The sequence below is a fragment of the Sesamum indicum genome, linkage group LG10 (assembly GCF_026168435.1).
Source record: "Sesamum indicum cultivar Baizhima isolate 11 linkage group LG10, ASM2616843v1, whole genome shotgun sequence".
NCBI lineage: Eukaryota > Viridiplantae > Streptophyta > Magnoliopsida > Lamiales > Pedaliaceae > Sesamum > Sesamum indicum.
This window is the reverse complement of record NC_142666.1, coordinates 2,196,457-2,213,064: the sequence shown is the minus strand read 5'-3', so window position 1 is coordinate 2,213,064 and position 16,608 is coordinate 2,196,457. Positions and strand designations below refer to the sequence as shown.

Sequence of the window (16,608 nt, the reverse complement as noted above, 5' to 3'; positions counted from 1 at the left end):
TGGTCCTCGAAGAAATTATGAAAAATTGAAAAGGTGTGAATAATGATTAATATATTCTATCAAGAATCAACTACAGACACTTAGTTTAAGTATTAGAGAATTGGATGGAAAGTCTGAGACCTTTAAAATTTATTCCAACAACATTTTAAAATTGAGGGAAACGTGAAATAAAGTGGGTTAGATAGGTTTGGAGAGAGGGGGGCCATGGATTGGATGCATGTCAAGAGAGGCGTATAAGAATTAAGGAGAGATTGTTTGTTTGGATGAATTGAATAAATGATGTGATGAGTGCATAGTTAGTGTAGTGTCACTTCTGTATAGACACTATGTGAGAATCCACTTCATGTTCTTAGTGGCAAAACAGAAGTCATCTTTATCACTTTGGTGTCATAATATCCCTTTTTGCCTAACTAGTACTGCTAGTGGATTTTCATCAATCTTGATAAAAACAATGCCTCATTAATCAGCCATGAGCCTACTTCAATAATGGAAACTTGACCCTTTTGTTTTTTTTTTCCTAATCTCAGCATCTCTTTATTTTTTTTTTTTTGTGTGTGTGTGTGTGTGTGTCTTTTTTACTATTTGAAAATAGAATAGGTGTACTCTATTTTAAACGGAAATATCACTTATTTTTTGTTTCTATAGTTTCTATTATTAATTTGAATATGTAGTTTTATTTTTAGTGTAAAAGCATTCATTCACATTTATGATTCGTATCTGGTTTGTTAATTGGTGGAGAGAGAATATGGCATCAATTATATACTTGCCAAAGTTTTTATTTTTATGGAAATTGCAATAGAAACTAAATCGCAAAGTGTATATATTAAGTATTGCTGTAGTATTATTAGTATTGTATTGACATATAATCCAACTGACTCAACAGAATTTATATTTATTAGAAAATGCTTTTATTTAGTTGTTCTGATTAATACAGATTTCCGGAGGTCAGGGTTAGCTAAGGTTCTCTACGTAGTTGAGTAAAACGAACTGCACCCTACCAGATTATCAACTATCAACTGTACCTTTTATTTCTTTCTATGTGTAAAAAAATAGTTTTTGGTAGATATGTACGTGAAACAATTCTTGAGTCAGAGTTTGAACAGAAAAAAGGTCCAGATATGAGAAACTGTTGATTTGTGTCTTATACTATATAAGGCAGCTGAGTTCAGTATGAAACTTATTTACTCAAACTAGTCTATGGTTGCAGAAGTAATAACTCAAGCATATACGAATATAACCAGTATCCTATTGTGTTTTTAGCCAAAAAGTGAAGCATAAGATTTTGGTAATTTGTCTTACCTCATGCATCCATGTGAACTGTTAGCACGGCTGTGTCTGCCTGATAATAGCATTGAGCTACAGATACTATGCAGTTCGATCTATTTTTAGAGATAAGAAACTGTCAACATATAGATGTAGTAGGAGAAAGTGCAGGCAGAATGCGAGCTTGATTTTATTGTAATACCTGTGGCCTTCTCATACATCTCTTCAGGGTTGGTCTTTTGGCAGTTTTGCACAACACAAGGGATTAGAACCACCTAACAGCTGAAACGAGCTCCACTTTGGAATATTATTCATAGTTTGAATCAGAAATATAATACGGGCACTACAGAATTATAGTATATCTGCGAGTATTATTCAACTGTCTACTGACTTGTCTGTTGTTTCAAAGCCTAAAACGTGAATTCAATCTGAATCAGTGGCATGTACAGTGACGTCAGTTGTTTTTACTTTGTTGCGAAAAGCCGAGTCATATCAACCGGTATTTGTGGCTTCTTCATCAGGGTCATCCCTGATCGACTTAGAAATCTTACCAAGTTCAACAAATGCAGGCAACCTTCTACCAGAACCACGTCCATACAGAACGTTTCGTGAATGAGCATCCATTTCTTGGCTTGAGAAAGGTATCTCAATTCCGTCATCCTGAGGTGTCCAGCCAGGCGGACTAAGAGTAGTATTTGGGGTTGGGCGATTGGAAATGTCACTTAAAGAAGTTTGTGGGGCTTGGAGGGATGATGCAGGCAAGTCTATTGGTGTTCGTGCTGATGACAATGGGAAGGCATCTGCTGCTGCTGTGACTTGGTTAACTGAGGGAAGATTTATGCCCTGTGATGATGAATTTGATTCCTCTAAATTTTCGTTCATTTTGGAGAACTATACCAAGGCAACATTGCAAAACCATATCCAGAAACATAAAAGAATTATGGACTATAAAAACAACCAATCAATAGCTGTTATCGGCAATTAATTTTTGATTCATTGGTAGAGCAACATGAAGAAAAAGGAAAGAAAGATTAGATAAATTAGTTTCCGTACCGGACCCCTGCGATACCTGAGTGATTCACGAGGTTGAAGCACCGCAACTTTGAGTTCAGGGTACTGTTTTAAGTCAAGTTTCAATAAACAGAAGTTTAACAAGAATACGATGCGTTTTCAGTTCTTTATTTGTTTAATCTTTTTCTTTTTTTCATCAGTCCTGATTCGTGAAAGAACAGGAAGAAACCAGATTTCACCTCACCCTCAGATAAAACTTATAAATAAAATTTGATCATAACGTTCTTGGTAAGAGAGAAAGAGAGGGAGAATTTAACCTGGCATTTGCAACCAGGGGATCTACCACGACAAGAACGACATATGTCAGACTTGAGTTCGCTAGTCGCACTCCTGCTACCGCTACTGCTACCCTCTAACAATGATGATGAAATTCAATTTTGGACATACGAACGAAAACTGTTAATTCCGAAGTAGGTTGACATTGCCGATGATCCATTACCTACTTTATTGGACTTTGGCTTTGGAATTCTATCATAAACGAGCTCATCCTCATCGAGAAGTGAGAGGATGCTTTTTAAGGACGTAAGCTGAGAAGTATCCAAATCGCGTTCCTTTCCCGAACCGCGTCCCTTTCCCGAACCGCGTCCCTTTTCCATGGAAATGCTCTGCAGTTTAGCATCAAATGTAGGATTACTGAACATTCAACAAATATCAGTAAATTTTTTGTCGTGTGCACGCTGAAATTATTGCGCAATCCTGATCTGAAACTTGTAATCTTCACTAGGAGAAAAGAATATATATATATATGCAGACGTTATGCCAAAACAGTAGATACACAAGAAAACTCTCTAGAGTGATTGGTTGCAGGTCAAAAATTCAAGCAGCAGCAGCAGCAGCAGCTCCAGACGCAAAGCTAAAAACATCAAACACAATGCGCAGAAAATACGGTTTCGCGCCATTTCTAGGTTTTGAAATCTCGAAAGGACTACGCAAAAATTTCAGTAGAATCACGAACGAGAAGACTTACAAACAGGTTTCAGAAACAGGAACTTATGACTACTATACCGAAAATATCCGAGTCTAGAATCCAGCAGTTGTTAAAAAGCACGCAAAACCAATTCCGCAACACAGTTACAACAGTGAAATTCAAGTTTCCATCAGTTATAACAGCGGAGATTTAGCAAATGTGATGAACTAATCATCATCCTGAAATCGCAAGTGTTTGGTGCAACGCAGTTGAAATGAATCAAAATCTGCGAATCAAGAGTAGAACAGAAACTCTGACTCAGCGCGAGGCTTTTGCCTCTTCTCCGCTTCAATTTTGCGCCATATTTTGAAAACTCGGCGCGCTCCATGCAATATTTATACTGTTCTGCTACAGCCTACAGGTGGGAGGACGGAGTATAAGGGCAATTTAGACCTTTCCTAAGCCATGAAATCTTATCAACTGTTTTTTCCCGGCTCTCCTGTATCAGTAATTTGTGGGTCCCTTCACATAAGCATAATTCTTTAATATAATTTAAAATAAATTTTTATAACTGTGTGCGATGGATCATTTTGTTTAATAAATTCGTAATTTTAATTTATTTTTCACTCTCACATCACTCCACGTTTCTATTTCTCTCACGAACGTCTTTATTTCTCTTCCCCTTGCACCATAAATCTTTTTATATAGTTGTCAGAGCCACGTGTGATAACAACTAAATTGATAAAATATAACAAAATAATAACTTTATATTGAATTTACGGAATGGTGGTAAAAAAAAAAAAAAAAAGATGCACGTAATAAAAATAATAATTATTATTATCAAAAGACAATGGAAGAATAAAAAATTAGATAATTAAATAAATTAAATAAATATTAAAAAATAAAAACCAACATACCAAAAAAAGCGGGACGTCAAAAGGGTCCTCACCTTAAGAATAAAGCACATATTACGAGCAAGCTACAATTGGGAATGTGATATATATATATATATATATATATATATATATCACCTTTTTCGCACGGGACGAGGGTAATAGTGTAATTTCAATAAAAATATAAATTAAAGGTTAATTAAAGGTTTATTACAAAATAACATTACATTCATATCCCATTTAATATATATATATATTATATATACACATATTAAATATATAAACAAATTAATTAAAAATATTGTGTATGTATTTAAGAAAATAGGAGGTATTATTGCAAATTGCAAAGTCCTACAGACTTAGACTCATGAGAAGGGTAATTTGGCTCATAGAATTTTCTATTTTAAATAATATTGTATTCTTTATCTTTAATTAATATAATATGTATAAAGATTATGTTATTTATTTTTGTTTAAAAAAGAAATACGGGATGTGTATATATTAATGTGAATAGAAGATTCACTTTCATTTGAAATTAAAATTCGATCTGACAATTTAAAGTATTTGGTGTATGTTGTTAAAATCGCATGCTCCAAAATATCTTATATATGGTGTTAACATCACGCGCATATCAAAAGGGATTGTGATCACGCACAATCTCCACAGATTTTAATATTACTTTTGCTCGAGAAATTGATATGAAGTTTCAAATAAGAGTTAAAAAAAATTATATGTAAAAGATTATGAACGTCTACATTATAGTCCTTAAATTTAGTAGTCAAATCTTATTTTGGATCATCCCTAAAGAAAAAACGAAAATCATAGCAATAAATATAGGTTAAATTACAATGGGCTCCCTTGAGATCTAGCATAATTACAAATATCCTCTGATTTCAATGGTCATCTAACAATTAGCTCAATTCATTAGTTTTCATTAGGTTTCCGTCTATTTTTTGTGGTTACCTAAACAAAATGTCATTATGGACTATAAATTATAATTTTTTACTTATTTTTTATAATTTTTTATCCATGTCATTCGTTTTTTTATCATTTTTATTTAAAATTACATGTATATACATAACAATGATAAAGTTGACAATTTTAAACTTTAATGCAATGATTACATAACTTTATCAAACATCAAAAGTATATTCATAACTTTTCAAACAATCGGGATATTCATAATTATGTTAAATATAAAAAAAGCTTATTGTAATTTAGCCCTATATCTAAGTATCAGATTGCATGGTAGCAGGAAGGTGTTTGTACAAATATGGTGGCATAATTACAACTTCATTCAAAATTCAATTGCATTTTACAATAAAACATTCCTATTAGACCAACACAAGACATCTCACAGTAAATTACAAGACCTTCTTCAACTGTTTGTACAATTTCCAGCGTCAGGAATTCACAACTACAACAACATAGATTCACAATTGGATGGATGTTGTGGTAGAACCAGTTCAAATCCCATCAATTGCATTATTCAGATTTCCTCCCAACAAGGACAGGAGTCCCCCACCGTGCACTCTCCCCTCAGGAACCATGAAATCCAAGCTCTTTCTGCCATCACCGCTTCTGGTGTCACCCCCCGTGCTCGTTTCTGCCTGCTGTGGTCTTGGGGAAAATGACGAGGCCTTCATCGATAAAGGAACGAGTACTTGAGGAGGGATAAGCTGTTGTCGTTTGGCTGGCTTCTCAAGTGAGTCGATGGAATCTGAGATCACGCTGACACTGGATGATGAACACGTGTTGTCGAAACTGCTCCTCGCAGCAGAGGTAGCTGGTACCAGTCCACGGAAGAGCCCCGGCCCAATCATTCCTTCTTTCTTCGTCTCCCGACCCTGAAGCAGGCTGGTGTGAGCAGCACACAGCCCGCTCTTTCCCCTAGCAAATTTCTCGCATTTTCCCTCGCCCCAGCTGCACCTCTTTCCACCACCGTGGGCCTTGCAGAAGTCAGTGCTGCCCTGAGCGCTCTTACCGCAGTTTTCAAACTTACACCGTTTTCCCCCACCGTGTCTGACACAACAATCAGTCCTGCCACGGGCGCTCTTGGTACAGCCTGGAACAGAACACCTCTTTCCTCCACCATGTGCGACACAGAAATTTGTACCTCCGTGCACGCTTTTAGGGCATATCCCACCACCGTCAAACATGCAACGTTTTCCACCACCGTGCCCTTTGCAGAGAGGCGTACTCCCTTCGGCACCTTTAGTGCAGCCTGCAAATATGCATCTTTTTCCACCGCCATGTGCTTTACAGAACATGGTACTCCCTTGAGCACCTTTAGTACAGCCAAGGAATTGACAACGTCGTCCACCGCCATGAGAGATGCACAGACCAACCTGTCCCTCGGCACTACGTGTGCAGCCTTCCACCTTGCACCTCTTTCCCCCACCATGCCGGATGCACAAACCAGACTTCCCACGTGCAGCTTTCGTGCACCCTCCTGGATGTCCACAGCGTCTTCCACCACCATGTGCTATGCAGAAATCAGTCTTTCCTTCTGCACTTTTAGTGCATCCCAGATGCTGACACCGTCTCCCTCCTCCGTGGGCTTTGCAGAATGCCGTTCGACTCTCTGCACCTTTGTTGCATCCCGGTTTCTGGCATCTTTCCCCACCGCCATGGCCGATGCACAGACCCGTTGCCCCTCGTGCTCCTTTTGTACATCCAGCAAACTTGCATTTCTTTGTGTTACTGCCTTTGTGATCTGAAGATACTGCAGCACTTCCAGGTTCGGATATGGCGCTCATGGAGTAACTAGAGACAGCTGAAGGCTCAGAGCTCAACTGGGATATTTGGCAATGAGATTTTGCTCCAAGTTCGAAAGACTTATTCGCCAACACAATCTCAGCATTTTCCATTCTTGGTGCCAAAATAAGTCTTGTCATATAGCCACCTGATTTCTTGGCTGATGTAGAACCCTCATCAACAACAGGAATTGCAATTCTGTTACCATCTGAAGATACTTGATCAGGTTGACGAGGTGCGTTGAAAGAGCTGTGCATGGAAGCTGAAAACTCGAGTACATTGGAAAACGCATCGGTTCCACCAGACAGACCTAGTTTCAAAGTTGAATCATGTTGAGACGACAACCCTTGATTAAGAATGCTTGTCATTCCTTTGGTTCCGCTACCCCGAGAAGGAGAATACTCACCAGAATATGCACTTGGTGTAGGGCCCAATCCAAGAACTAATTTGCACCCGTCGTCTGGAGCACTCGTGCAAATACCTCGACCGCCAATATTAGTCTGACTGTCCCTATAGGGGGCAGTTTCACGTGTACCGTATCCGAAGCCATCCAACCGCAAAGTAGTGTCTCCAACATTACCATTTTTTGTGAAGTCACCACCATAGAAAGAGGAAAACATTTTGTCTTGCTGAGACCAATCAAATCCCTAAACTATCTTTAAAGAATGAAGGACCAGTACATGAAAGAATACTACTGAATTAACAGGAAAATCCATAAATTAAAATGAAAAAGCCAAGAGAAACAAATCCAAACAAACTACCTCCACCGCTCACAAAACCCGATGTATCTGATCTATCCATTATAAACTGCCTCAGAGAAGCACTGCGTTTATGAAGACAACCCGATGGCGAGTGTTATATAGGAAACTGAGTCGGTTCAATCCAAATATACATGGAACCAAACCTAACTAAAGGGATCCTTAAGATTGAGCCACCTGCCAGAAAAAAATAAATGGCTTAGTTTCACAGCATATACAAAAGGATAAAGGAATCTCACTTCAAATCAAGTGATTCAAAGTACTATCAAGAGTTTCAAAGAATGCCACAGAACCGCAAGGTTCAGAGTACTAGGAATTTTTGCATCTTCTAATATTCAGAAATGATCAGTGTTGGCTAACCAAATAAAACTTCAGAGACTGAATAGAAATCTACATTTGCCAGATACAAGTGGGTGCATCATGTGATAAATAAAACACGCGTCTTCTAGCTCGAAAGTATTCTCACAAAGAAGCAAGCACAGCATAGAGCAAAGTAGCATCTAGATTAACAGGATCAAAATTATATACTGGCAATTGGGTCGAGGCGACCCAACCTACATCGGTAAAGCTGATAGATCCAAAATGCTGACAGGCATTTTAGGTCAATGCCAATGCCACGAAACAAAATGATCAGGGAATCCTATCTCCAATTCGAAACAGAGGGCTGGGATCTTTTTGGAAAATTTTTAAACAAATAAGTACCATATTAGAGTTTCCAACTTAACCTTTTCCTTCCATCTAATGTAAAATAGAAATGTTGGAAGAGAAAAAAAAGGAACTGAAAGTATTAGTTCTGGAACCTCCCCAATATACTGGATAAATATGATCAACACTTCACATCTCAGATACTGCCAAGAACCTTACTCAAGGGATCAGAGTTAGAGAACTAATCAGATCAATGACTCGATTATGAGACAAATAGGTAAAAAGATGATAGCTTGGATGCCCTCTTTTTACACGAGAATGGGTACATGTTATGCATCAACCTAGTCTATGAACCAAAACTCATACGTCAAAACATAATTATACAGGTGAACAATCCTAAGAGAAAATCAGAACTTTGTATCAATAAACACTGCGTCAAACCTGCTTATTGGCAATATTGATGACTCAACATAGTAACTATTTCCACCCCCACCCCCCAAGATCACGACATGCTCGCTTCTCATGTAATTCATCCAACTGATTTCTAAGCCACTTGACCGAAACTGCAAGCTGAAAAATGAGTTACCAATTTCTTGTGCTTCTATATATTACTGTCTTCACTCTATTCGTACAGGAAACTTTACAACATGAATACCTATTTCCAATCCGTCAGCTATAAATAACCACACAAGAACTCGGGAAGAAAGTTGACTTATCTCAAACTCGAGAACGAGTTTTCGGAAAATTCTAAGTTTGCAAAGAACCCTTTAATAGCTAAATATCAATCTTCATTCCTTCACATTATTTATCAAGTTTTACAAGAAGTTCACCAAAAAATATGAGATCTATGGATTTTTACCAGATAACAACGGATGAGTAAAGAGTCAAACCTCTTCTCCAGCTTATAATAGCACAATCTACTACATAACTAAAAGGAGAAAACTAATTACAGAACTCCTGTTTCTGGACTAGAAAAATTCACAACCCACAAGATTAGCTTTTTGTCTTCAAATAAAGCAAAAAGGAACACTCATCAACTGCATCCATAAAAAAGCCTATGAATCCTGAGCAACTCATGTCAAATTCCTCAGCTATCAACACCCAAAAAACTAGAACAGTAGCATTCCAAGAATCAAATTTAGCCAAGAAAACATGGGGAGAAACCCCATTAAAGATAAAACATTTCAGGTAATTCCCATAAAAAAAAAATTTAAGAAAAAAGATTTAGGCCCACATGCATATTAATCAACAGAAATCCAACAAACCACTTTGCTTCTAAAATACACTAAGTTCACTGCACTTCAAGAATTGGATGGCACAATCAAAAAGTAAACAAGAAAATTACCCTATAAAGCAAACTTTCTACAAACATGGAACCTCTCTCAATCCATCAACACCAAGCCAAGTTTACCAATCCAGTCTAGAGAGAGAAAGTGAGCAAGAAAACTGAGAGAGAGACAGGGAGCGCAGCACACAACTGCAAGTCAGAATAATAATCCCAGAGAGTGAGAGAAAAAGAGAGGGAGCTTAATTAAGACTAATGACGAGTTAAACAGAGCTCCACCCCAAAGATTCTTGATTAAACAAAACTTGGATTCCCAAAAATGCCCCTCACGACCCCATCAAGACCACTGCTCCTCTTGACAGTTTAGGGCAGCAGACCACTGATTTGGACAATTCATACTTTTTGGTGAAAGCCACAGTTTGACGGTTTTGCCCTTGGCCAAGTGAGTATTGGCGGGTTACACTAGGGAAAGTTTGGACTTTTCACGACTTTTATTGTTCTTGCAAATGCTATGAGATGAGGAGGGGATGGGGTAGTGGAAATTAGTGGCGGAGGCGGAGCCTAAATTAGCTTTCATGTGGACAGCGATTTGCTTCCAAAAAATCTTTAGCTAATATAAGTTTGAAAAGCTGGCTTATTAGGCTCCCAACACTCCGCCTTACAAACATATTTATAAATTAATCTCTAACATAACTCTCAAATTACATAAACAAATCCAACTCGTAATTATTAAGCTCTAAAATAGTACGTCTTTACGAACTGAGCTAATATGTATTGATGTTAATGTATTTTTTGACTTTGTTGTCTTTAAAGTATCAATATAAATAAGTGATAATTCTTAATATCTGTTACCACCGTTGTAATAATCGAAGCAAAAGTTCCGTTAGAATTTTCAGAAGAGAATGAAGTAGTGTTGTACCTCACAGTCAGATGAGTGGTTGTATTTGTCGATCAGGTGACAAGTAAATGATAAAACTTTATTGTCATGAAAGATATACTATGATGAAGTTGAATCCAGAGTTGAGGGTGATGATAAACTGTTCGTAACAAGCTGACAATCTCCTTCAAAAATAACTCGTTCCCGATCAATATGCCTTTACTCCAAAATTCTTTTATTCTTTTTCTTAGCTAGTATATACTCTCTTCCCATAAATAAAAATTATGGGGAGTAAAAGAGTTATTGTTCTTGTGAATGTTACTTATAATTATCTGGTAATGGTTCACACATTTATTAATTGAATATTTACACTTTTTTATTTATGATTTATTTATATAAATCATCATTATTTTTATGTAAATCAGTCATGACAAAAAATTGGGATAACATGTGTAATATTATTGACATTTTTAGGAGAAGTATGTGTAATTTTATAAAAAGTATTGGTGATTTGTGTAAACGATGTTGACATTTTTTATGGGTATATATGTAATTTTTCAAAATGCATGAGTAGTTTGTGCTAATAGATCATAAATTAGGGGTTGCAGATGTAATCATCCCATATTAAAAATTTTATGCACTGCTAAAATATGTAATTATAAAATCTTGGGTAAATTACAGCAGGCCCTCCTAAAATTTATTATAATTACAAATATTTTCTTATTATTTGAAAATTTATAATTTTTTCTAAAATTACCGATCGTCAAACAAATATTCTCCTACAATAAACTGTCACAAGGCGGTATTTATTATACGATCGTTAATTTTAAGGGAGTATTTATATTTATAACAAATTTAAAAAAAGTCCATTGTAATTTACCCTAAAAATTTTAATACAAGTAAAAATATCAATATATACAAAATATTACTCGGCATATACTATAATAATTTATTGGGTGAATAGCAATTTAACCTCCTGTGATATTAAAAATGAACAAATTACTTCCTTATGAAAAATAAATATCAATTTACCCTCTGTATTTTAAAAAATAAAGCAATACCTTCATGCCTAAGAAGGTAAATTGCTTCATTTTTTAAAACATAGGAGATAAATCACTATTTTATTTTTCATAGGGGGTTGTTTGTCTATTTTTTATAATACAGATAGGTAAATTACAATTTATCCATAATTTATGTTTGAAAGAAAAGGAAGAAAGTGGAGCTTACTCGGCTCGGCTCGGCTCGGCTCATTAAGCTCCACAACATAGGAACAAGAATTAGTTAGGAGGCGTTGGCTGCCTGTCACTCACCCACACGAGGCTGCTGACCTCAGCTCCCCATTCGCTGCATCCAATACGACATCTTTATTCGTTGGGAATCTGCTGGATCGCCACGCGTCTTGTCCTCATTGGGAGGATCCACAATTATTTTCTGGAATCTTACCTCACCCTGACTTTTCTCCTTCTCCAACTGCCACATACTTTCTGCCTTCATGTCCTCAATTAGCACCTCATCACCTGCGCCTTTGGATCTGTGCCCTATTTTAACTGTACGGACATGTGTTACTAAGTGGGATTTTTTAAAAAAAAGAATATTTTAGAGAAAATTTAAGTTTACTCCAAACTAAAATATTTAGGAAATTATGTCTTAGGTATAAATTTATTTTATCAAAGCACAGAATTTATTTAATTTAGGCATAAGTTAATTGATGTGTCGTCAGCGATCGTCGATGCATTTGGTGCGGATAATTTGAATTATATATCAGTTCAAAACCCTTTATTAATATTAATTTATTAATCAGCTCAATCATCTATTACATAATATCGTAACTAATGATATATATATATATATATGTTGTGTTACATTGATGAATAATAATGTCTATATCGTCTTATAAAGTAAGTCGAATCAAATACGAATTTATTTACAACAACAAACTCGATGATTTGATAATAAATAATTATTTTAATTTATTTTGCATCTTGTCCATGTTGTGTGGATGAGTCCAATGATTTTGATAATATGTAAATTAAATCCAAACATTCAACGACGAGTTAGGGGACGGCTCACTAGAAAAAAAAACTTTTTAGGGACGAAATTTTCGACAAAATTTCATCGCTAATAAAAGTTTCAATTTGAAACTGATTGAAAAATTAGGGACAGAGACTATGGAAAAGAGGAGGGGGGGGGACGGAATAAAAGAAAAAGAGAGTGCGGAGAAAAGTTATTTTCAATTTTTTTTTCAAATTCGGTCCAATTTCATTTCAAAACAATAGGAAATAAATTTTCAATTTATTTAAAAAATTAAAATAATTATATTTAGGACTCTTAATTATTCATCATTGAGTAATAAATTGTTATTACAATACGGCCGAATAGAATATAAAAATAATATTTTTTTTATATGTTTACAAAATAAGAATATGAAAATTGGATGTTACCACTTACAAGTATGTTATTACAATCAATCATCCTTACACTACATATTCAATCGAACAATTCAATTTGAAATCCAACCATTAGATAGGATCATCTTGATTGCATATTATTTTTCTTTAAATTTCACATAAATCCAACTTGTCGATATAGATATATCGTATTTGAAAAATTATGTTACTTTTCTTGGATAAATGCGGAGGACATTTTCCAACTGATTTCTGACGACACTTGTTAATCCATTTCAATTTCGTCCCAAAACAGTCGGAAAATAGTTTTTATTTTATTTCAAAAAATTAAAAAAATTAAAATAATTATGTTTAGGACCATTTCCAATGAATTTTGTAATACATTTTGTGACGGAAAAATTTAGTCTTGACAACAGTTGGAATTTTCGACCATCACAATCCATTGAAAAATTCATCCCAAATATAACATTTAGGGACCAAAGTTGCGACAACCAATCGTCAAAAATTCCTTCTGGAATCTTACCGTTGCAAAAAAATTAACAAATTGTGACAAACTCCATCAAAAATCTCAGACGCTTTATGTGCCGTCGGAAATTCTCTCACAAGACTAAAAACATATGTATTTAAATTTGCTATGATTAGCGATGCAAGTACTTTCACGTCCTAATTTTAAGCGGAATTTGCGACATCAGGTTCTATTTTTCGACAGATTGTGCAATTTTTTCATCTATGGAAGGATTCGATCAAAAACTAATAAAATCCATCAGACTTTGGAAGGAAATTTGCGACCAATACAAACCGTTCGAATTTTCAATCCTAATAAAATATTTTTTTTATATAATAAGTCCTGTAGTCATGCTAAATATAGAATTCTTATGCTGATCGTTTTTTCTTCACCTATCAGGAATAAAATAAAAAGTATATATACTTATTGTAAAAAAAACTCAAAAGGGACTCATGCATTAAGATATTATGCCATATTCCCTTGCCTTTCAATTATCAATAAATATATATTAAGATATTTTGTAAATGGGGAGGGGACCAATATTAGAAAATATTTAAAAAATAAATATATATGTGAATGAGAGAGAGAGAGAGAGATTTAATGAGGACCATTGTCATTGGAAAGACCTTTTGTTTGGTATCTCAAGTATGAAATTATGGACTTTGTCTCCACAATTAAATAAATATATATTTAATATTAAATTTTATTTTTTTCCCAAAATATTTTTAAAATTAAATTTTGGCAAAACTTAATAATACAAAGCTCCTAATTAGACTTCACCAATCAGAAAACACTATTGATAAGGTCTATATATTCTTATTTTATTATGGTAAAAGATAATTAATATTGTTTAATAAGTTAATATTCATTATTAATTAATATAAATATATAGTTGTTCAGGACTCAGGAGATGATCCAATTTCAGAGAGGCAGACAATACTTCACTAATTAATCATATACTGTATATTTTTGTTTTCCCAAAGTCTTCCGCTACTCATTTTACATCATCGTTATTTGAAAAATTATCAATAGCCCCCTGACTTTAACGGTCATCTAATAATTAACTCAATCCGTTAGTTTCTGTTAGGTTTTCGTCCAATTTTTGTGGTAATCGATCAAAATATATTTGTGTAATATGAATTATAATTTTATATATTTTAAAAAAATAATTTTTTTTATGGATTACGTGGATACTTTTTTTATCAATTTTTTAAAATTTTCCATCTACCTCTTTTGATTTTTTTATACTCTTTTATGTTTTTTTAGATACAGCCGGGACAAAGTTGATAATTTAATACCTTCATCCAATGATTACATAATTTTGTCAAACATTAAAGGGGTATTTGTAATTTTTCAAATAACTATAGGGTATACGTAATTATATCAAATTTTATGAGAGCTCATTGTAATTTATTCTAAATTTTATGATATTAATTAATCACTAACTATTTTGATCATGATTACTGTACAAATTTATTAATACAAAATATATTTATACAATAATTAGATGGCAGAATTGTCAAATTCAAATTTATTATTTTATATTATTAAGTTCGAATAATAGTTTCAAAAACTTTTGCATTTGAAATATTTCAAAAAAAGATATTCAAAAGTAAAAATAAATAAATTTAACTTTCTTAAATGGGGTAAAACATATATTTTCAAAATCTGAGAGGGGCAAAGTGATGACATGCATAAAGTTGAGGGGGCAAAATGTAAATTCTCCCTGCTAGCTGTTGTTCTGCTTATAATATATATGAAATGTCAACTTGCATGTTAAACTTAAACCTGAGAGTAGCAGTGGAAGCGGTGAGGAGAAAACGACAAAAAGAGATAGATGGCGCATAGGTCTATGCACCACACACGTGTCAGAAAGCGACTGGCGGAAAGCAAGCGACGACGATTGGCTGAAATAAAGCAGGAGAAATTAACCAAGTGCGAGTGACGCCTCAACAACGCATCGGAGCCTACTAAGAATAGTACAACACAACTTGGTTTTTATCAATGATGGAGTGGAGGGGACCATGCGATTGCACCCCACTCACCAATTATTCTTTTTTTTTTTTTTAATTAAATCACCAGAGAGTGGGGAGCTTTTTGGAGTTCCCAACCATTCTTTATTAAAATTAAAAAGCGAGCAAATTTACAACGAGAATAGTACAACAATTTGCTCTTGTAGTATAGTCATAATTGAAACGGGACGTTGAGTTGTTATATAATTCCCCTCTTTTGAGGTTTGATATAATTACACATAGATTCCATGTTGATCGAAAAATTTTACATATAAAGTTTACTTCCGTCTAACAAATAAGTCCCTCCATTAGTCAAAATTATCTGAATTTGCTTATATTAATAAAAAACCGAATGAAAGTTGATATATATCATCGATTGACTGATTACTAACTTATTGCAGGTCAAATAATTTTTTTGTACTAAACTACCCTTATAACGGTGAAGATATACCTCCTCACATGCATTAACGCATTACGACGTATGAGGGTAATTTGATCATTAAAAATTTATTTGATCTGTAATAAGTCAATCAAGGATTAATGTAGATTTTTTTCTGACTTTTTTTTATCAATATTAGTAAATTCGGTGAATTTTGACTAAATGAGGACTTCTTTGTTAGATATAAGCAAATCTCAAAAATATTAAATATAATTTTTCAAACCACAAGAGGTTTATGTGTTAAATTACACTATTGCTCGAAAGGGATAAATTTTAGTACAACGAAAATCGCCCAATCGAAGACATAACCTTTGTGGCACTTATCTAGTCAACTATTTTGTTCCCAATTATTGACAATAAACTTATCTAATTTTGACAAATTGCACTAAATAAAGTCAAATAAGTACCATGAAAAATAAAAAGTTGGCGACCTTTCAGCACCGCAAAATCACTTATCATGATAAATCACTTTTGCGACGAACATAATTAGTGGACGACCATATCAGGGTTCTGTGACGTGATAAGAAAATACATCCTAATTAATTAAATTAATAAAACAAATTTTTCTAAAATTTATCTTAATTATAAACTTTCTCGTTTTTTAAAAAATTATAAATATCTCTGAATTAATGATCGTTTGACAACCACACCCTCTTGACAGGCCATTGTAAGGGAGTATTTGTTATACGATCGTTAATTCTAAAAACGTATTTATAGTTTTTTTTTCAAGAAAACAAGGGGTATTTAAAATCATAGCAAATTTCAGAAGAATCTGTTGTAATTTATTTATT

At 34.3% G+C, this 16,608-nt stretch overlaps 1 protein-coding gene across 3 annotated transcripts; it reads right to left on the bottom strand.

The window, feature by feature from the left end:
• Window positions 1–5,411: 5,411 nt before the first annotated feature.
• Window positions 5,412–9,836, bottom strand: LOC105172591 (uncharacterized). 3 transcript variants are annotated; one of them, XM_011094104.3, is made up of 3 exons: window positions 9,640–9,836; window positions 7,298–7,826; window positions 5,412–7,201 (listed from the first exon to the last, which is right to left on the bottom strand). In XM_011094104.3, exons 2-3 carry the CDS (start codon window positions 7,509–7,511, stop codon window positions 5,601–5,603), a joined length of 1,815 nt encoding a protein of 604 aa, XP_011092406.1. In that variant the 5' UTR covers window positions 7,512–7,826; window positions 9,640–9,836; the 3' UTR covers window positions 5,412–5,600. The 3 variants fall into 3 exon arrangements, with proteins under 3 accessions (XP_011092406.1, XP_011092401.1, XP_011092403.1); XM_011094099.3 differs by having other exon boundaries at window positions 5,412–7,826; window positions 9,640–9,835; XM_011094101.3 differs by lacking the exon at window positions 9,640–9,836 and adding an exon at window positions 9,154–9,594 and having other exon boundaries at window positions 5,412–7,826.
• Between the last annotated feature and the right edge of the window lie 6,772 nt (window positions 9,837–16,608).